Below are 22,615 nucleotides of genomic sequence, written 5' to 3'. Positions count from 1 at the left end.
TCATCTGCCCCCATTCCCCAAAGACACACAGATTTTGGTGTGACGTTGACACTATCCTTTAAGTCACCAATATACTTTGAATACAGTTAAGCATTTGTTGAGGACCTTCTATCTGCCACGACCACACTGAGAAGCTGGTATCATCCCCATTTTACAGATGAAGAAACGAAAGTGTAAAGAGTGGAAGTGACTCTTCCAAGGCCACACAGCTAGAGAGTGCAGAGGCAAAACCAAGCCCTTCTCTGACTCCGAAGCCCAGGTTCTTTTCCCACTCCCCATACTGCCTGTCTTGAAAATGGTTAGCCTTGGTTTCTTCCTTTTGATAAGACAATGCGAAAGCCAGCCCACACTAATTGGAATTTCCAAGGAATAAAGTTCCACAATCCCACACAATGTTTAACTGACCTGATGATCAGGAAATTGTTCACTTATGTAATGAATATCCCTTCAAACAACATGGAAATTCATTTCCTCTTGACTGGGTTTTTCACTCAGGGCTGTCACTTGGCAGCTTTCCAGATAATCAAAACGGCCCTCCAGATGCTATTCTTACAGTCCAGGAGGTCTTGGACTTGTTGGCCTCTGCCTGTGAGTGTTCCCACTGGCTCCTTTGCACCACCCCTCCACCTTCATCACCCACCCCCACCCCCAAGAATGCTGAGTTGGGCAAGTCTCGGGGAGTGCGAAAGTGACACTTGAGAACATATTGGTTTATTATTACACTCAGAGGAGTAAAATTAACCACCTGAGCTGCCTCAAATTGCCAAGGGGAAGATGGCACCACCTTTCTCATGTCGTCTGCCTTTTTCTTGGTTTCTACTTCGTCTCCGTTTCTGAAGCTGTTGAATCATTTAGTTGAAGGGTGCATACGTTACTCAAGGAAGTCCCCTGCTGCCCGAAATTCCAGTGGCCATTGTCTCTGAATCAGTGTTCTGTTTTTTAAAAATCATTGAACTCATCTTCGCATTCTGGCTCTTTTTAGGGCGAAAGCAAGAAACTAGTTGAAATCCTGGTGTTGATGGCCAATCTTTGGCTGAATGCGTTTTCTGTCCCATAAAATACACTTGCTTTTTAATGAAGACAGTCAGTGCCTTTAAACCAAGGGGGTAAGGTATTCACAGTATCATCAGGTATCTTTTGTGGGAGATGCTGACCCACCCTTTTGCACCCCATTGGGTAATCCCAGAAATACCTCCTAGTGAAAGGCTGCAAAGAGCATCTTCTCTTTGTACCTTTGGTGTGGCTGGCCTTTGTCCTGAGCAACCCACACAGCACTTGGTCAAAATATCACAGACTCCAAAGTGCTATTGGAGAAAAGGAGCTACCACTGAAATGCTGGGCCGCCTGCTACAGACTCGTACTCATTTGGCATCTAGTTCTACATCCCATTGTACTTTCCAATATCTGAAAGCTTGTGAGTTTTCTCAATGTTATCACCACAAGGCCATGTTTTCAAATAGAAAGTTCTTCAAAGCCCTCCTAGGAAGTGACTTATGAAGTGGTAAGGGTGCCATTCTGGAGGAATGGGACTTCATGGATGACAGGAAAGCAGGACCTGATGGTTTGCCCTTGCGTGGTGACTTTCTGCTTTGTCAAGCCCTAAGATGCTCCTGCTTGCCTTGTGGAGAAATGAGGCCCAGAACATGGAATAGTAGGCAAGACTTAACTAGGAATTCCTGAGCTGCAATTCCTAGGAAAGTGGCAGGTTTTGTGTGTGTGTGGCGGGGGGGGGGGGGGAAGCAGGCAGCGGTGGTCACATTAGCTTCTGTATTGCTGTGCCTGATAACAAACAGCCTGTTAATATTTTATCAGTGATCACATCACAGTGCATAGTAAGCCACCACTTGGGGCAAAAGAGAGATAACCTGCTGGACTTCTTGTTTGAGGCTTTCCCCCTCCTGTTGAGATAACAGAATTTCTCATCAAAGCTAGGAGCCGCTTGCGCAGGGAGACCAGGCTGGGTGAAGGCCAGGCTTCAGCCAGCTGAGGACAAGCACAAGCACTTCCCAGCCTGGGGCCTCCATGTCCCAGAGTGGGCGGCTGGAGGCATGAAAGGATCCCCTGTCTATGGGCCCAGGGCTGAGTGGGAGGGAACACTTAACCCTGCAAGGCCTCATTTGCCTTCCTTTAGCACTGGGCACCTTCTCCCACATATGTGTTTCTGCTCTAGTCCAGAACCAGAAGGCCCCAGGTTACCCGGATGGGCACTGTCTGCGGCCCCCAGCAATTTCTGGAGACATGCCCCAGAGAAGGGGATGAGGGCGAAGAGGCTGAGCATCAGGGTCACTGTCTCCATTAGAGCCATTTATGGGTCCTGTGGGGCACATTCAGAGGTGTTCTGGGTTAGCTGAGCAGTGTCTCCCTGTCCCCTCCTCAGTATTGCTCTCACCCACCCTATTTCTCAATTTTCCATTGTCTTTCCACTGGAGGAAGCAGTTTCTTTCGATCATCCTTCCCCCAGAAGCTCAAGCAGTGCCAGAGCCTCGTTTTGTATGGATTGGGATTTGAGGCGACTTACACGTATTTTTGAACTAGCCCCCTGACACCCCTATCTTATGGCACTTCCCCCCTCTCACAGGATAAACTATAGTGTGCCTTGGACCACACTTAGGTGTGCATGTCATATCTTCCCTAGATCAGCTGTCAGTTCCTGCAAGGCAAAAACTATCCTGGTTCACCCTCGTAGCCCTCAAAGCCTTTACCACATTTCCTGACACAGACTCAGAGTGCAGTTAGTGTGGGCTGGCTGGCTAGAGAGCTGCTGGAATGGCTGTTTAACTGGTTGGATTAAGGTATCTCTGAAACTTGCCTTTCCACCAGGAAGCCAGTTTCAGCCTCCACCTCCCCATTAATGATGGCATCATAGTGGGTCACTAGGGCCACAAGAAGGAGAAAACATGAGTCACTCTATTATCAGAGGAATGAGGGAGGCAGAAACATCTACTTGTGCAAGGTTCATAGCCGTGAGGCTGGAGCATGAACCCAATGGCCTTCACCATCCCTTTGCTCTATGGCTAATCTAAATTACTTTATGATGGAAGGCAATGGAACCCAGTTTAACGTGGACCCAGACTCAAGGAAATTTCTAGGAAATTGTCTAGATCAAGGTTTTTCTTGCTCAATGAGCCACAGGGAAAACCAGTCAAAGGCTTTTCTTGATCAGCCAGTTGCTCTTTGTCAAGTCTACCCCGGTTTTTCTAGTTGAGGTTGAACTTCTAACCCCTTCCATAGATTCTTCCCAGATTAAAAGGAAGGAGGACCTCCCAGGCCATCCTCATCCTAAAATGAAGGGAAGCTCTGTGCCCTGTTTCCCTCAAAGGCCCTTAGAGTCCAGTAGCAGATGGGAAAGGAGGGCTGCAGGAATCTGAAGAGCAACAGGCACTCTTACACCTTCTGAGCAGAATCACAGACCTATATTGCTGTGGGAAGGATTTCCAAGCTTATTCAGACTCTGACACTCTGATTTCAGGAAACTTACCTCTCTGAGCCTCCGTTTTGTTTCCTGTAAAAGACCCATTCCGTTGGGGTATTTGGAGCACACAATGAAATTGGTAGATCTGAAAGTGCTTTGGTTGCCAGGTGGTGGATCGTTGAATCCCATACCAGACTGCTGCCCACTCAGCAGAGCAGAGTCAGCAAGGCAGCCCCATCTTCCAACCTCCAGTGCCCCCCCTCCCATCAAGGGTACTTGGGTTCCTGGTGCCAGACCAGAGACGTGGTCTCTTATTAAACTTCTGTTCAGAGAGCCCTCTCTCTGCACCCTTATTCCTGCCTGCTGCCATTCTTTCCAAATGGGCTTGGATGCCGGGGTCCTAGCCTCTGCACCAAAGAAGGCTCACTTTGGGAGGGCAATGGCAGTAGTGCCTGTTGTAACAGGCTCCTGTGTGCTGGGGCCCACTAGGTCCGGGGACTGGGTAAGCCGACTCTTGTAGGGCTCCATTATCATCAGTGTTGCCACAGTTAACATCTTTATGAATTAGGCTTTGTTAGTTCCAAAGGAGGTGAGAACAGGACCCACTCATTGGCCTCCCAAACTCCCACACCTCCATAGTTAGGGGAATTGGAACTGAGGTGTTGTGACTTCTTCAAATGTAAGCTTGGCCTCTCCCCTGTGGGGACAGTTAGCTGGGTCCAGGCTGGCCAAGTGGCCAGCATGACAGGTGGGGCAGTTCCAGGTGGCATACTCAGTGAATCGGTCCTGCTCTCCCTGATCCCCCTCACAGGCAGCCAGGAGAGCCTCTGTGTCCCCAGTGTTACCTTGTTGGCCATATGTTGTTTTCCTTAGGCAGCTTGGGGACCTCTGACAGCCTCTTCCTATTGGCTGTGAATATTTGTATCAGCAGAGTCCTATTCGGGGAGTCAGGAGACTGGGACACTAACACCAGCTGTGTGGCTCTGGGAAAATCTATTTGGTTATGTGGGCCTTAGTTTCCCCATCTGCCAAATGGAGATAGTCAGATCTCTTTCACCTTCCTTGCAATGAGGATTCAGAAAATGAAAGGAGTAAATACATAACAAATTTAGTTACTAACTAAAATGAAAGAATTGTGAAAAGGGAGGAACCCTGGGCAAGATGAAAAGGTAAAAGTTTCCCTGGGGAGGAGGGGTATCTTGCTTTCTTAATATCTTCAGAAAAGTCTATCACTTTAAATCCACCCAGTGGGAAGAAAGGCCATTTTCCATGCTACCCTTTCCTTAGCCCAGTTCTCTCCATCACACTTGTCTTGTCTGGGCCCCTTTTAACGAATAAAACAGTTAGTCAATCAACAAGTGTTTATTGATCATCTACTGTGTTCCCAGCACTCTTCCGCATAGTCTTTATCTGTAAGTCTGGAGGATACATAGAGGTCTAAGATATGGCCCCTACCCTCCAAAAGTTTACAATGTACTTGTGAAATCAGATATAAACACATGAAAATATAACTATGCATCAAAAATTATGAATGATAAGCATCGAAGAAGTGATTTGTACATTGAGGGAGGGGTAGGAGAGGGACGGAGTGGTCAGAGGAGGCTCAGTGAAGGAGGTAGTGCTGAGCACGTTGTTCAAGCGTGAGGAAGACTTGGGAAAGGGGAACGGGCCTTCCAGCTTGGGAGAACAGCTTAATCAGGCGAGGAAGTGGAAATGTGCAAGGCATGTAGATGCAACGAATGGGCCCCTTGTGCTGGCACTGAGGTTTGGGGAGGTGTACTGGACGTTGTCAGAAGTTGCTCATGCTTAGGCTGATGAGGGAAAATGCCTTTGGTTTGTTTATGACTTCCCCCACCCCCACACCAGGGGAAATGGAACATTTTCAGGCCTTGGAGCTGTCTGCCTGGGAACTATTCTCTATACTCTCCGACCTCGTCTGAAATCCCAGGCAGCAGCTCATCTATCACTCGAATCAGGGCCGTACCACCTTGGGCTTGATTATTCTATGCTGAAGTCCTTGGATGACTTCTAGCAACTGGAATTTCTGGTGAAGGGTGATGGGAGGAGTATGAAGGGTGACAGGAGGCCCACCTGGTGCCACAGTCTGTCAGAGTCTCTGTTGTGTTCTATGGCCGGACCCCAGGGTCCGATCTCAGCCTTTGGGCTGATTTGCTATTAGGCTTGAAGACTCTCTGTGGTGGGGAAGGGAGCTGCCTCTCTCTGGCCCAACAGAAATACCTACTGGAGCCACCACACATGTCCACCCAGCTTCTTACGTGCCACAGTTCTTTTCTCTTGGGCAGCATCTAGGAGTGGTATTGTCACAGTCCTCCACAGCTCCCACACTGTCATCCCCCAGCTAAGGGCTGTTTCTAGAAAAATCAGTTTCCCATTCCTAAGGAAACAATCGTGTAGGGCCCTTAGCCTTGTTGTTTAGCAGGAGGCCAGGTCAGATACCCCAGAGGGAGGCAGGAGCTTCAGTGAAAGGTGGGGCTGCAGCTTCTGAGGCACTTCCTCAGTGGAGACAGTCTGCTGCTGCCTGGAGCTTTCCACCATATCTTCTTTCCTTGTGCTTTCCTCTAGTTGTGGGCTAGATCCCCAACCTGCAAGTGCGAGGGAATTCTGGGAAATGCCCTAGGCAGTGGTTCTGGTCTTTTTGGGTCCTCAGCTACCTTCCCTTTCTCGCATCCTGCATCCAGTTGCTCTCTGTACCCTCGGTACAAGTGGGATGGTTCTATTTCCATTCATGCACAAACCAGTTTGGACACTTGGAGACATAACAAGAGTGAGACGGAAGCTCCAGAGCCCATTATTGGCCAATCCATTTCTTTGGAGGGTGGTTTGAGAAGGAGGTTAGAGCCATTTTCATAAAAGCCACTACTCCTCCTTCCCCCATCCTCCAGCAGTGAGCTAAGAGCCAACCTCAGTCAGAGGGAGGGTCTTTGATCATAGAAAGCATCAGTCAATAGGATGTAATAAGTGAGTTTATGGATGGATTCCCAGGTAAACCAACGGGCAGAAGGGAGCCTGTAGGGTCTGGCTTAGAGTAGGAAGGTGGGTTTGGAGTTGAGAGTTGGAGAACTCAGTGTGTGGGGTGTTGAACCAAGGTGAAGGAAACAGGAAGGCTGGCTTGGCAAGCATCTTGACAATTCAACCTGTTTGCTGTCACACCAGCTCCCATTTCTGCCTTCTCTTGATACAGTGGCCCAAATCAGTCTATCCTCAGCAGCACCTTCTGACTCGATCCAGTGGCAATGTCCCTCACCTGTGGCCCTGGCGGGGGGTTGGGGGGCAGGGGGGGCTGTCCACTGGTTTTCACAGACCCAGCCACCCCCCGTTTCTGGCCCCTCATTCTTCACACATACCCTGTCAGGCTGTAGGAGTTAAACTCATTCTTGACTTTGGCTGGTTGATCAGGTCTTGGAGAGCTCCTAGTGGCGAGGGGCTGGGCCTGGTAGGCATCATAGTAGTTGGAGCGATTTCCCTCGGGTGCGCAGGAAAAGCAGAGGATGATTCCAGCAACGAGGGAGAACAGGGAGGAAATAATGCCCAAGTAAAGAGCCTCTCCGATCTCAAATTTCATGCTGTCAGGCACCAGTGGGGAGTAGAAGTCCCGCAGGATCCCATGAAGATTCCAGGCAACAGGGATGAAGCCCAGGAGACCACCAAGGATGAAGAAGACTCCACCCACTACTGCCACTCTGTCCTTGGCTTGGGAGTCTTGGCAGAAGACTGTGCATCTCATGCCCACCACAGAGACAATGCAGGCCAACGAGGAGATTGCACTGGATGTCACCATCATGGCTTGGGCAGCCTGGATGTCAGCGGGCAGACCTAGAAGCGTGCTGTAGATGTCACACTGGGTGATGCCTGTGCTATGTGTGGCACACTCCATCCAGAGGCCCTTGGAGAAGCCGACTGCTGTCACAATACTGGCACCAACGTAAGAACTGGTTCGCCAGCTGGGGAGCAGCATGGCAACTAGGGTGCCCAACAGCCCCAGAAGGCCCAGAATGTAGCCTATAACTTGGAGGCCAAGAGAGGCCATGACAGACCTCTCAGTAGAAGTGTCTTCAGGGCCTGTTCTGTCGTCTTTAGGCTGCAGCTCTTGCTCCTTGGATCCCGTCCTCTATTCCCTCATTTCAGAGTGTCACCGAGAGGCCAACTTCTCTCCTCCTTACAAGTGTGTGGGTGGCCACAAGCAGGCTCAAGAAGGCATCTAGAAGACCTAAAAAAAAAATCCATAAACTAGATTAAATATTGACCAGAAGCTTATGAGAAACCAGAAAATGCTGGGTGCCTTTTGACCTTTGTTATCTTTAGAAATAACACATGAGAAAGGAAAAAAAAAAAAACTTTGAAAGTGAAGCCAAAATGTCATCACCTCCTGCGTAGGCACATGCCTTCGGCTGGCAGCCAGACAAAAGCGGGCGCCAGACAGGCAGCTGCTTTCCCAGAAGGTGGTACGGCAGTGGCAGTTGTAGTGGCTGTTAACTCCAGATCAGGCTGTTGGCTGGCACGGTTCTGTCTCCAAGGCCTGCTGTTTAACACATTGCCCAGCAATAATGCCAGAGGGCCCCTCAATTGCAGACTGAGGCCAAACTCCAGGAGACTGGATCAGGAGGAAGAGGTCTTAGGATGTAGCCTTGGGCTCCAGGTTATTAGAAGCCTCTTGAATCTTCAAGGGGGTAGAAGGCAACGATTTAGCCCTGGGTCATCCAACCCATGGTGAAAATTTACTCCAGGGCAGGTTGGGGCAGGCAACAGAGTCTTCTGTCTACAGCCTGAGGTTCACATCCTCCCGGACCTACCCAAATTCCCCTCCATAGGCTAGCCTAAGGCCTCCTGCATGTATAACACATGCAGACGTTTCCCATCTGCTCTCCTAATAGATGCCCCCCGCCATCCCTAGGCCTCTCACATGACGTGGGAGAACTCTGGAGCAGAGACTCTTCCAGGGCCTGGAAGAAGGAGCCTGGAAATTCACTGGGAGGACAGAGGAAAGGGAAGCGGTTCTTGGCTTAGTAAAGCCCAAGTATCTAAGCCAATCTTTTGGAATTTCAGAGTTGTCCAGGATTTTGCAGTGTTCAAGGACCCCTACTCTTGCCAAGGTTCAAAACACTAAGGTTCAAGGGCATATCCCCTCTCCAGCCCACTAACTTTCAACCCACCACAATCTGGCTATTCCATTTTTAGCCTTCTCCAAAATTTCTCTTTCCCTACCAATCTCTTCAATGTGAATATCCCTCAGAAGTCTATCCTTTTCTCAGTCAACATTCTGGTCTCTGAACACACTTATCCACCCCATGACTTAATCTCACACCCATCCACTGGCATTCTCAAATCTACATTTCCAGCATAGACCTTCCTCCTGAGCTTCAAGACTTCCAGAACAATTATCCATTTAAAATGCCCACTTGGAAATCTCATAGGAACCTCAAATTCGTTGTATTTAAAAGAGAATCATCACCTCTCCTGTTGCACTCCTCCCCACGCAGTTCTTCCCTGGGTTCCCTACGGTCACGGAATGATATCTCTATCCATCTTCTTGCACTGGACCAAAATCCTGGGAGTGATTTTTGACACCTCTTTCATGCTTATCCCTCACCCTTTATGGTCACTGTCTCACCAATTCTACCTCTTGTCTATACCTCAAATCTATGGTACCTTTCGTTCTATCCCTACTGCTACTTTCTCAGTTCAGAGCGTCATCATCCTCTCTCCCCTGGACTATAGCAACGACTTGCTAACTGGTCTTCATTCCAGTCTTGCCTCCTCCGAGTCATTCTCCATGCTGTTGCTAAGGTGATCTTTCAACACATTCATCTGATCAAGTCACTACTCTACATAAAACATTCCAGTGGCTCCCCACCAGCTAAAGAATAAAGTCCAAACTTGCTTGTACTCTATGACCTCTCAAGCTTCATCTCTCGCTATTCCCCTCCTCATACTCTATACTCTTGCTGAACTAAATTACTTTCAGTTCCTCAGTCAGACCGTGTTGGCTTTTCTTACAAACCTGAGTACAGGCTGTTCCTCCTGTGCAGAATGCCTGGCATTTTTCTCCCCCTGTTTAGTGCCTTCTCATCCTTTAGGACTCAGCTCAGATGTCTCTTACTTTAGCCTGAAGTGCCCCTCCTCTATGTTCTTACAGTATCTTGTGTGTACTTACCTCCATCAAAGTAATAAGAAGAATAGTAACATTATGTAGTGTTTCCTATGTGACCATTGTAAGCACTTCACACATGTTAATGCATTTAATGTTCCAATAACACTTTGTGGTACCCAAATCCCTATTGTACAGATGAGGAAACTGTTTACATTTCCTGTTTAAATCCTCATTCTTCCCCATTAATCTGTGAGCTACTTGAAACCAAAGGCTTTATCTTATTCATCTCTGTATCTCAAGTGTCTTACACAGTGCATTACCCAGAGCCAGTGTTCACAAACGTCTTCTTAATGAAGGAATAAACGTAGTAAAGAGGTTTGAAGGATATAAAATATAGACTTTTTCAATGAGTCGATGACATCTCAGTGTAAGGGACCTGAGCTGCCTGGTGTTGGGAAAGGAGATTGAGAGAGGGAATCAGAGGAAGAAGAAGGGAAATGGAGAGCGAGAGCAAGAAACACGAAGACAGTGATGGAGAGATGGAAACAGAGAGACAGAGAGAGATACAGAGAAAAAGAGACAGAGAGAGAAACAGACAAAGTTTCACCATTTTATATTTATATACAATTGTTGAATATTTTGTCTCTTCAACCAAATTCTAAACAATTTGAGGGAGGAAACCGTATATTAAACTTCTATTGTGCCTCTGCAGCATTGGGCACAAGGTTGATAGTCAATAGTACTCATCAGTGATGGATATGACAGTGCCAATATTGATGCAAAGCTGTGCGGAGCAAGGCCAATAAACATTTGATAGGAGTGGGAAGGAAAATCTAGTTTGAATGTCACCTCTGTCACTTACCAGCTGTGATGCTGCAGAAGTCCTTCCCAGGTATTAGTTTTCTTATTGCTAAATGGGGCACAATTCTACCTCGCCCACTCATGACTGTGCATCTCAGTGGGGCTTTCATGGTTACTTGTTAGTCCATCTACTTCCCCCAGCTGAGTATCTCTGAGTGACTACTTTAAATACTTATCACTCTTTTTGAGCTACCCTCCTCTCTCTGCAGCTATTACCCTATCCACAGCATGCTCTTTGCAGCCAAGATTCTTAAACAAGCCATTTCATATTGAGGTCTCTTCTTTTCCCCCCTCCGACTCACTGCTCAACCCTCTGAAGTCTTGCTTCTGCCATTAGCCCTCCACTAAAAATAGTCTCAATGGGGTCAGAAACAATTTTCTTGTTCAAAATCCAAGGGTCGTATCTCTGTCATCTCACCTTGTCCCTCTCCTTCATAAAACTGTCTTCTCCCTTGTTTTCTGTTTTCATAAAACACTACCCCCAGTTTTCCCTGCTTCTCAAAATGATTCTCTTAGGTCTGCTTTATAAGTTCCTCTTCTTCTCACTCTATAAATCTGACTATTCCATCCAGGTTTTCATCCAGACTTCTAGATTTTTTATTCTTTACATTATCTCTGGGAAATCTCATCCACCTTGTCTCCATGGCAATGACTCCTGAATCCATATCTCTGGCACAGATCTCTCTCCTGAATTCAACATTTGTACACTCAACTGCACTTGGCATGACCCCACCTGAATGCTTTAATGTCACCTCAAACTCAACATTCGCAAAGCTGAAATCATCTGCCCTCTTCTCTCTCTCTACCCCCAAACTATTCCTCACACAGTCTTCCCTATTTCAATGGAACCATCACTAATCCAGTAACCCAAGCCAGTCATCCTTGATGCCTCACCTCTTCTTGACATGTAGTCAATTATGAAGTTCTATCAGATCTACTGGTAAGATATATTCTGAATAAATACACTTTTTCCCATCTCCATTGCCTAAATTTTAGTTCAAACTACATGCAACTATTGTCTCTTGTCTATTTGGAAATCTCATAAGCACCTCAAGTTGATCTCTCCAGTTCCACTTCTGCCCTGACCCTGAAATCAATTATCCATCCAGTAGTTAAGGATCTTTATAAAATGGAAATGAAATCACAAGTGCCACCCCACCTCTTTGCAATGCTTCAAAAACTTCAGGACCTCTTAATTGCTGTCAGGAAAGCCATCAATTGTCTAACTCCTTCTTTTCTTCCCAGCCTCCAACCAAATAAACTCATGTGCGTGTGCATGCACACACACAATCCAGCCATACCTGAACACATGTACTTCTCTGAATTTCCCTTTCTCTCTGTCTCTATGCCTTAAGCATGCTACTCTACCATCCACCATTTGCTTGACTACCATATTTAGCCATGTATAATGCACACTTTTTTTGCCCAAATTTGTGAGGGAAAAATAAGGATGTGAATTATACATGAGTAGTACTAATTCCGTGTCTATATAAATGTTTTTAATTCTTTTATTTATGTTTATGAGTTAAAAATGTAACTCTAAAAATCAATAACGATATCCATATGCAAAATAATAGCCTGGAATACTATGACAGTTTTGTTGAACTTATGATGAATTTGCAACAATGAAGAGTTCTTGGCCTTCTATGATGTATAAATATCATAAATTTGTTACCGGTACATAAAATTGTTTGTACCTTGTATCTGTTCCTGTGTTTTGTAATTATGTGTCACATAAAATTTCTTGTAACATAATATGTTAAAAAAAATAAATGCTAAAATTCCTCTATAATACAAAAAACAAGTATCTAAATGTAAACAAATAAAAATTTGAGTTAAAAAATTAAAACGAAAGTTTTTTTTATTATTAGTTTCAGGTGTACAAAACAACGTAATAGTCAGACATTTATACCCCTCACAAAGTGATAACCTCCCTCCCCCAAATCTACTACCCCTCTGACATCGTATATAGCTGTTACAGTTCCACTGACTCTATTCCTTATGCTGCACTCCACATCCTCTGTGTGTGTGTGTGTGTGTGTGTGTGTGTGTGTGTGTGTGTGTGTATATATATATATATATATATATATATATATATATAATTATAGTTGACATTCATTATTATTCAGTTCCAGCCTCAAGTGTACAGTGCAGAGGTCAGGCATCTACAGCATCCCTGAAGTGGTCTCCCTAATAAGACAAGTGTCCATCGGATACCCTATAAAATCTTTACAACATTGTTGATTATATTTCTCAAACTGTCTTTCGTATCCCCATGGCAATCTTATGGTTACCGATTGTGCTTTCCAATCCCCTCACCTTCTCCCTTATCCCCTCCCCCATCCCATCTAGCAACCCTCAGTTTTTCCTCTATGTCTCTGAGACTGTTTCTGATTAGTTTGTTCATTTATTCTATTATTTAGTCTCCACCTATAAGTGAGATCGTACTGTATTTGTCTTTCTCCGTTGGACTTATTTCACTTAGCATAATGTTCTCCAGGTCCATCCATGTTGTTGCAAATGGTAAGATTTCATTCTTCTTTATGGCTGCGTAATACTCCATTGTATAAATGTACCACGGTTGCTTAATCCAGTCATCTACCGGTGGGCATTTCAGTTGTTTCCATGTCCCAGCTATTGTGAATAGCGCTGCAATAAACATAGGGGTGCATAATTTTTTGTTTGTTTTTGAATTAGTGTTTTGGATTTCTCTGGATAGATATCTAAGAGTGGAATTGCTGGGTCATAAGGTAGTTCCATTTCCAGTTTTTAGAGATACCTCGACACTGCTTTCCATAGTGACTGCACCAATATGCAATCCCACCAGCAGTGCACGAGGGATCCCTTTTCTCCACATCCTTGCCAGCATTTGTTTATTGATTTACTGATGATAGCCATTTTGACTGGAGTGAGATGGTATCTCATTGTGGTTTTTATTTGCATTTCTCTAATGATTAGTGAGGTTGAACATTTTTTCATACGTCTGTTTGCCATCTGTATGTCTTCTTTAGGAAAATGTCTCTTCATGACCTCTGCCCATTTTTTAATTGGGTTGTTTGTTTTTTTGGTGTTGAGTTGAATAAGTTTTTTATAAATTTTGGATATTAACCCCTTATCAGATGTATCATTGACAAATATCTTCTCCCATTCAGTAGGGTCCCTTTTTATTTTATTGATGGTTTCCTTTGCTGTGAAAATCTTTTTAGTTTGATGTAGTCCCATATGTTTATTTTTTCTCTTACTTCCCTTACCCAAAGGGAAATATCAGTAAAAGTATTACTAAGGGTAATGTCCGCAAATTTACTTCCTGTATTTTCTTCTTGGAGTTTTATGGTTTCACATCTTACATTTAAGTCTTTAATCCATTTTGAATTTATTCTTGTATCTGGTGTAAGGAAGTGGTCTAACTTAATTTTTTTTTGCATGTGTCTGTCCAGATTTCCCAGCACCATTTATTAAACAGACTGCCTTTACCCCAATGTATATTTTTGCTTCCATTGTCATAGATTAAATGACCATATAGGCATGGATTCACTTCTGGACCCTCTATTCTGTTCCATTGATCTATGTGTTTGTTTCTATGCCAGTACCATGCTGTTTTGATTGCTGTAGCCTTGTTGCATGATTTGATGTCAGGTATCATGATACCTTCCACTTTGTTATTATTTCTCAAGATTGCTTTGGCTATACAGGGTCTTTTATAGTTCATGTATGATTATATGTTCTATTTCTGTGAAAAATGTCCTTGGTAGTTTGATAGCAATTGCATTCAATCTATATATTGCCTTAGGCAGTATGGACATTTTAACTATATTAATTCTTCCTATTCATGAGCATGGTATGTGTTTCCATTTGTTTGTATCTTCTTTACTTTCCCTTTCCATTGTCTTATAATTTTCTGAGTACAGGTCTTTTATTTCTTTGGTTAAATTTATTTTTAAGTATTTTATAGTTTTTGAAGTAATTGTAAATGGGAGTGTTTTCTTAATTTCGCCTTCTGATAGTCTATTATTGGTGTATACAAATGCAACTGATTTCTGAATATTAATTTTGTATCCTGCTACTTTACTAAATTCATTTATCAGTTTTAATAGTTTTTTGGTGGAGTCTTTGGGGTTCTCTGTGTATAGCATCGTGTCATCTGCATATAATGACAATTTTACTTCCTCCTTACCAATTTGGATGCCTTTTATTTCTTTTGCTTGTCTGACTGCTGTAGCTAGGACTTCCAGAACTATATTGAATAAAAGTGTAGAAAGTGGGCAACCTTGCCTTGTTCCTGATCTTAAGGGGAAAGGTTTTAGCTTTTCCCCACTGAGTATAATGTTAGCTGTGTGTTTACCATACATGACCTTTATTATGTTGAGATATGATACCTCTATTTCTGCTTTCTTAAAAGTTTTTATCATAAGTGGCTGTTGGATTTTGTCAAATGCTTTTTCTGCATCTATTGATATGACCATATGATTTTTATTTTTCATTTTGTTAATCACATTAATTGATTTGCAAATATTGAACCACCCTTGCATAACAGGGATGAATCCCACTTGATCGTGGTGTATGATCTTTTAAATGTATTGCTGAATTCTGTTTGCTAATATTTTGCTGAGGATTTTTGCATCCATGTTCATTAGGGATTTCGGTCTGTAGTTTTCTTTTTTTTGTAATGTCTTTGTCTGATTTGGGGATCAAGATGGTAGTGGCCTCATACAGGGAGTTTGAGAGCCCTCCCTCCTTCTGGATTTTTTTGAATAGTTTGAGGAGAATAGGTGATAATTCTTTTTCGAATGTTTTGTAAAATTCACCTGTAAAGCCATCTGGTCCATGGTTTTTGTTTGTTGGGAGCTTCTTGATTACTGATTCAATTGGTAGTAATCAGCTTATTCAGACTTTCCATTTCTTCCTGAGTTAGCCTTGGAAGGTTGTATGCTTCTAGAAAATTATCCATTTCTTCCAGGATGTCAAATTTGTTGGCGTATAGTTGCTCATAATATTTTCTTAATTATTTATTTATTTTTTATTTCTGTTGTATCTGTCCTCACTTCTCCTCTTTCATTTCTGATTTTATTAATTTGGGTGCTCTCTCTCTTTTTTTTAATGAGTCTGGCTACAGGTTTGTCGATTTTGTTCATTTAAAAAAAAACAGCTTTTGGTTTCATTGATCTTTAGTTTTGTTTTTTTGGTTTTTAGTTCATTCATTTCCACTTTGATCTTTATTATTTCATGCCTTGTCCTCCCTTTGGGCTTATTTTGCTGTTCTTTTTCCAGTTCCCTGAGGTGTAAAGACAATCTGCTGATTTGAGATTTTTCTTGTTTCTTGAGATAGGCCTGCATTGCTATGAATTTCCTCTTAGGACTGCTTTCACTGCATCCCATAGATTTTGTGTCATTGTGTTTTCATTTTCGTTTTTCTCGCAGTATCTTTTGATTTCTTACTTGATCTCATTGTTGACCCATTCATTATTTAGTAACATGTTGTTCAGCCTCCATGTATTTAAAACAAAATATTTTTTTGCCTGGAAGTTTGGGCCAAAAACGTGGGCACACAGTATCCATGGGAGCACATTATACTGCAAAATACAGTCATTGCTGGTCATCCTTCAGGACGCATCCTATCCTTGAAACCTTCCTTGGACCCCTCTTCCTACCCAGGCTGGGTGAAATACTTTTAATTTGTACTCCCTATTTATATCTGTGCTTTCAGTGATAATTGATGAGGTACCTTGAGGTTTTGGGGGAGAAGACCTCCGCCTCCCAGAGGAGCAGCTCCTGCTCCAGCCTTCTTGGGATGGGGGCAGAAGAGCCCATCTTGAGTTTCCCATGGGTGTCAACAGTGTGCCCAAGAAGAGAGCTTCTCCCCAGAGCTAGTCCTGACTCAGTAAGAGTACATAAGGAAGTAGTTTGGGGCAGGAGGAAGGCAGATTAAAAGAAAAAAAACAACAACAACAAAAAAAAACGCCATCACTGAGGTTTGTAATCTCTAGAGAGTCTGAATTGGCATAGCTGGGCAGGAGGAAGAACAAGTTGTTGGAGCTTATTCAATTGGGAGAAATGGCACAATGGGGTCAGCTTTCAGCCAGGGTCAAGAAAGTAGGGGTGGGCAACATAGCAAGTGGTTGGGTGGTAGGCCAGGCTAGATTCTGTTTTGGTTTGTGTGATGAATGGTATAGGGTTTAGAGAAAGAGTTCCAGCCTGAGAATCAAATGACCTTGGAAATTCCTTTTAGTGTGGGCTGGCTTTAGCATATTCTTTTTTTAATTAAAGTTTATTGGGGTGACAATTGTTAGTAAAGTTACATAGATTTCAGGTGTACAATTCTGTAACACTTCATCTATCTATCACTTTGTGTGTTCACCACCCAGAGACACCACCCACTCTTTCCATCACCATGTATTTAATAGCTTTAGCATATTCTTATCAAAAGGAAGAAACCAAGGCTAATCGTTTTCAAGACAGGCAGTATGGGGGAGTGGGAAAAGAACCTGGAGTCAGAAAAGAATTTGATTTTGCTTCTGTACTTTCCAGCTGTGTGGCCTTGGGATAGTCACTTCCATTCTTTACACTTTAGTTTTCTCATCTGTAAAATGGAGATGATACCAGCCTCTCAGTGTGGTCGTGGCCGATAGTAGGTCCTCAACAAATGCTTAACTGTATTCAAAGCATATTGGTGACCTAAAGGGTAGTGTCAACGTCACATCAAAATCTGTGTGTCTCAGTTCTGCCTGAAACATGTTGAGGAAGTTCCCTAACTTCTCCAAGCCCTAGTTTGCTCATCTCTAAGGTTTTGAGTCTCAAAGAAGGTAATGGGGACAGGAGCCACTCTGATAAATATATAAGATGGAACAGCAATTATTAGAAGCAGGCAGCTCTGAAAGAAATTCATCTCTTTGAGGGATCCTCCTAGAAGTCAAGCCCTGGCTGCTTTGGAGGAACAGAGAACTCTAGGTCTTGCCAGCTGAATTTGTCTTCTGGGCATAGGACCAACACACTCCATGGTCCAAGAGCTGGGCAAGAAAGCTTCATTTAGGATCCTTAACTAATCTGCCTTAGAGGGGAGATTAGAACTGCAGGAGACGATTAGGGGGATAAAGACTGACAGGAGCTTCTGAATTAACCCCTTCTTGCCCTACTAGTCCCCCTGATTTTTTGGTCTGAGAGTCTTGTGCACAGAACCCCTTCTTTGGGAGCACCCTCAGAAGACTGAGTGGGGCAAGACAGGTGGGGTTCACACACTCAAGGAAGGACCTCATGTGGCGTCCTGGGGGTGATGGGGGCCACTACAGCTCTCTTCTGCCAGTCAGCTTCACTTCTCCATGTGTTGACCTTCCAGCCCCTCACAAGAATCTGAGACCCAGCCTCTGAGGGTTCCAGTAAGTGGCAAAGCCATTCCTTTGAAGCCTCACTTTCTGGAAAGTTTGTCCTTGGAGCAGTTCACCTTTCCTTCACATCAGTTGATTGATGACAGCTTGGGGAACTACAACTGGATTGAGAGATTTTTCTAATTGCTTTAAAAAGGAGTTGTTTTTTTTTTTGTCCTGAACATCGAAGTAAATCACTCTCATTTTAGAAAGCTAGAAAATGCAGAAAGGCAGCCTTTAGGAAACAGATATTACCTACACTCTCCCCAACTAAAATGTTGTTAATGTTTTGGTTCCAACTCTGTTTCAAAGAGGACACTTCAAGAGAATAATGTCTCAGTCCAAAGAAGGAATTTCTTTTGTTTTTATTGATATATAATTCACGTAAAACATTGCATTAGTTTTAGGTGTACAACACAATGATTTGACATATGTATGTATTGTGAAATGATCACAATAATAAGTCTAGTTAACATCCATCACCATATAATCCCAAGTTTTTCCTTTTTTCTTGTGATGAGAACTTTTAAGATCTACTATCTTGGCAACTTTCAAGTATACAACACAGTATTATTAACTATAGTCACCATGCGGTATATTACAACCCCAGGATTTATTTATCTTGTAACTGGAAGTTTGTACCTTTTGACCCCCTTCACCCGTTTCATCCACCCATCCCCACCCCACCCCTGCAGCTGGCAAACAACAATCTCTTCTCTGTATCTATGAGCTCAGATTTGTTTTATGTTCCACATATAAGTGAGATTATATAGTATTTGTCTTTTTCTGACTCATTTCACTTGGCAGAATGCCCTCAAGTTTCATCCAAGTTGTCCAAAATGACAGGATTTCCTTCAAAGGGGAATTTCTAATGACAGACATGCAGACCAGTGGAGGAGTTATTTAAGGGCTTGAAGGGGAGACTTCATGACTTCACTCAAAAATCCTCCTTCTTAGATGGTAGGAGGGGTTTTGACAAGGGAGAAGGTGAGGGGATTAGAAAGCACAATCGGTAACCACAAGATTGCCACGGGGATGCGAAAGTCAATTTGGGGAATATAATCAATAATGTTGTAAAGATTTTGTAGGGTATCCGATGGACACTTGTCTCGTTAGGGAGACCACCTCAGGGATGCTGTAGATGCCTGATCACTGCGGTACACCTGAAGCCGAAGCTGAATAATAATGAATGTCAGCTATAATTGTATATATTCACAAGAAGCGGAGTACAGCATAAGGAATAAAGACAGTGGCAATGTAATGGCTGTGTGCGATGTCAGAGGGATAGTAGATTGGGGGAGGGGTGTTATCACATTGTGAGGGGTATAAATGATGAATGTCTAACTATTACAGTGTTTTGTACACATGAAACTAATAAATAAAAAATAAATTAAAAACAAAATCCTCCTTCTACCGACTCACTGAGCCTTCATGCTAAGGAAGGCACTGGAGCTGGCTGTGAGGAAACACCCCTTCTGATCGTCCTTAGGCCCCTTAGTTAGAGGGGTAACCTGTAGTTCCTTTCCTCCCATCCTTTTGATCTCAGTCCTTTTACCCTCAAAAGCTCCATTCAGAGATTATGATCTGATTTGGAGAATGCTTCCTCTGGTCCTGTAGTTTCAAAGACTGGAAACTTTGTGGTAGCCTTGAGAAAACAAATACTACCGACCTACCTGAATTTTGCCTCCAGTGTCCTTCCCTCAGAAACCCAAGGTGGCCCAGCCTGGCTGGACCATGGGCCAAATTGACAGCAACTAGGAAGCAAGAGCCCACCTAAGTGAGTTTAAAAGGCAGCAAATAAATCAGAATTGAGACACTTACGAAGCAGTTCCTTTGGAAAGCCTTGGAGGAGATGTACGGCCCTGGAGAAGATCCTGAGGGAGGGGAACAAGGTGCAGGGGGCCCAGGCTGAGGTGATAAAGGATTTCTAATTGTTTGCAGCAGCTTTGCAAAATACATCTGCAAATCTCAGCCTCAGGTCAGAGACTTATTACAGATCAGAATTAAACCCCTGGAGGCTATGGAAGATTGAGGTACTTAAAAAAAGTTTGGCAAAGTTTGTGTTTTTCCCGTCAAAAACTCCAGCTGGGCTTTTGTGTGGTGACCTCTGTGAGCCCAGGAGAAGACTTGGGGGAGAGCAGTTTGGCCCAAGGAGGAATTCGGAACATTTCAGCTTTGGGAATAGGGAGAGGAGGGGGGTCTCTTATGCCCATGAGGTGTTCCTGGCTAGCGGCCTTCCAGCCCAGCAGGAAGTAAGCCTCATAAACACAGCCCAGTGAGCTGGTGCCCAAGCAGCCCTGCACTGCCTAAAGCCACGCAGACTGTTCCACCCATATTTCTTCTTCAGCAAAGCCCCCAGCCCTATGCCACTCCTAAGGCTGACCCCAAGGTACTAGGGCAAATGTGTATTACAGGTTCAGACTCTGTTGGGTTCAAACAGCAGGTCCCTACAAGGTCGGACTGAGATGTCCATAGTAACCATAGGCCTCCCCTTTGTACCACACACAGGAGTACCTGTGTCATTTCAGTCTCCCACGAGGTCTGTGGAGTAGAGTGCAGAGACTGGGTTTCCTCTCCAAACGGAAAAAAAAAAACAAAAAAAAACCTTTCCTTTTTTACTGATTAAAAAAAAATACTAGATGCTATCGCAAAGAATTCAGAAAATGTGTAATGTTAATCATTGTTAACATTTTGATGTACTGTAGAGACATGAGTAGAAATATTTTTACAAAATTGAATCACATTATATCCTGCAATTCTGTAACCTATCATTTATAAATAATGTAATGATATGATATTGACATGGTCCACTGACATGATCATATTTCCATGTCAATTAAAAAAATGAATCTGGATCATCTCTTATGGCTGCACTGTATTCTATTATATAGAAATATAATCTATTAAACCAATAACTAATAGACATTTTTGTTATTTCCATTTTTTTCACCATTATAACTTAGAATCTTTACACACAATATGGATAATTCCTAGGAATAGAATAGCGAAGGCAAAGAGTATGCATACTTTAAAGGCGAAAACAACATATTAGAAAAGTAGGGCGGCTATTACTATTTCCAGATGAGAAAGCCTAGGCCCAGTGAAATGAAATGAGTGAGTTACTCAGCATCCCCAGCTGGGCAGTAATAGTGAGACCTGGAATCTAGGTCTTCAGATGTCGGGTTGAATAAACTTTCCAGTGTACCTCGCTGACTCCCTCCCAAGGATTCCTATGTAAAAATGATAAGACTAGTGGCCACTATTCATTGGACACTTTCTAGGTGCCAGGCAGTGTGCTGAGGGTTTTCTATACATTGTCTCACTGAGATGCTGCAGAGCCAGGCGTAGGCACCAAACCTGGCCGTCTCTGAAGCTTGGTTCTTAATCATTATGCTCTACTCCATTTTTGAAGTAATATCAAAGCAAACAGGCAGAACGTTGCCTAATGTGAATTCAATGAAGCAAATAAAAAATCATTGTCCTTTCCAACGTGGCCCATAACTGTTTTGCAGGTGCGAATTGGGTACTGACCCCTGGCAGTGCTCCCAGGGTGCTAACACTTGGCAAGCTGGGACAAGCTAAAAGGGAAGCCATGTCTGAATTCAGACCTGGGGATTCTTTAGGCATGAAAACAAGCAAGACTGAAGGAGTGGGAAGCATTGCAGGCTAACCCTCTAACCAGCTGTGTGAACTGGGGCAAGTCTTCACATCTTCTGTCTCCAGGCTTCATCCAGCTGACTTCCCATGGCTGGACTAATGAATACGACAGCATTTTCACAAGTAAAAAATGCTAGCTGAGTGCAAAATAGAATTATCAGCTCACAGTGACTCTCTGCAATTTAGAATAGGAAAAGGCAGAATCTTAGGAGCAGGTGCCAGGACGGATGAGGGTACTGCGTTGGCAGGATGTGGTTACCAGACTGGCAGTCACTCAAGGACTAGGTTCTAACACGGTGTTTCCTACAGGTTGGCACTGTCAGATCCTGGTGGAATCATGCCAAAGACTATTCCTCCTCAGTGTTGAACCTGGGAAGCTCCTTAGTAATCTGCTGAGACCCTTGCCGACATCCACAGAGCCTGGGTAGGTGGGGGAATGGAGAGGGGTCAGAAAGAAGGGAGGAAAGGACAGCAGTCTGAGAAAAGCAATATCTGTTTAAGGAGAGGAGTGAGCAGTGGGAGAATAAAGGGAGGAAAATGAGGGTCTGGGAAGAGATGGGTTAGGGAAGAGAGCAGGAGAGGCCTTTGAGGAAGAAAATCTAAGAGAAGTCTATATAAAGCAAGATCTTGAGGGAGAGGGAGGAGATGGTGCTATGAAAAGTGTTTAGAAAGAGAAATAAGCGAGATCCTAGGGGCAAGGAGCAGGGGTGAGAGGGCTATGGGAGAAGGACTTAGGGTCTAGGGCAGAGAGAGGATTCGAGGTATGAGTATTCCATCGCCACCAAGAAGTTCTCATGAAGGTCACAAAGGGCACCCATGTCACCAAATCCAGTGGCTGCTTTTCAGTCCTTAACTTCCTTGACCTCTCTCTGTTGCAGCATTCAATGCCCTCGATAACTTTGCCCTTCTTGAAATATTTTCTTCTCTTGACCTCTGTGATACAACTCTCCCCTCATGGTCCTCCTATCTCTCTGGATATTTTTTCATTGCCTGCTCCTCCTGAGCCAGATCCTTAAATATAGGTGTTTCTCAGGAGCCTGACCTAGGCCTTCTTCCCTTCTTACTCTGCATTCCCACTCTTGGAAGTCTCATTTATCTCTCATGGTTTCAATTGCCCTGTACACTCTGATGACTTCCAAATTGTCATTTTCAGCCCAGACTGCTCTGAAATTCACACCCTTATATACTGACATCTCCATTTGGATAAATCAAAAGCAT

The 22,615-nt window shown here is 43.8% G+C and overlaps 1 protein-coding gene across 1 annotated transcript; it reads right to left on the bottom strand.

Moving 5' to 3' along the window:
- Positions 1-4,759: 4,759 nt before the first annotated feature.
- On the bottom strand, positions 4,760-19,678 carry CLDN2 (claudin 2). The gene is made up of 2 exons (XM_019717712.3): positions 19,562-19,678; positions 4,760-7,640 (listed from the first exon to the last, which is right to left on the bottom strand). Exon 2 carries the CDS (start codon positions 7,458-7,460, stop codon positions 6,768-6,770), a length of 693 nt encoding a protein of 230 aa, XP_019573271.1. The 5' UTR covers positions 7,461-7,640; positions 19,562-19,678; the 3' UTR covers positions 4,760-6,767.
- Positions 19,679-22,615: the final 2,937 nt, after the last annotated feature.

This window comes from Rhinolophus sinicus, chromosome 18 (assembly GCF_057876585.1).
Source record: "Rhinolophus sinicus isolate RSI-liver-muscle chromosome 18, RSI-T2T, whole genome shotgun sequence".
Classification (NCBI taxonomy): Eukaryota; Metazoa; Chordata; class Mammalia; order Chiroptera; family Rhinolophidae; genus Rhinolophus; species Rhinolophus sinicus.
The sequence above is the reverse complement of the archived record's forward strand: the minus strand, read 5'-3'. Positions and strand labels throughout refer to the sequence as shown.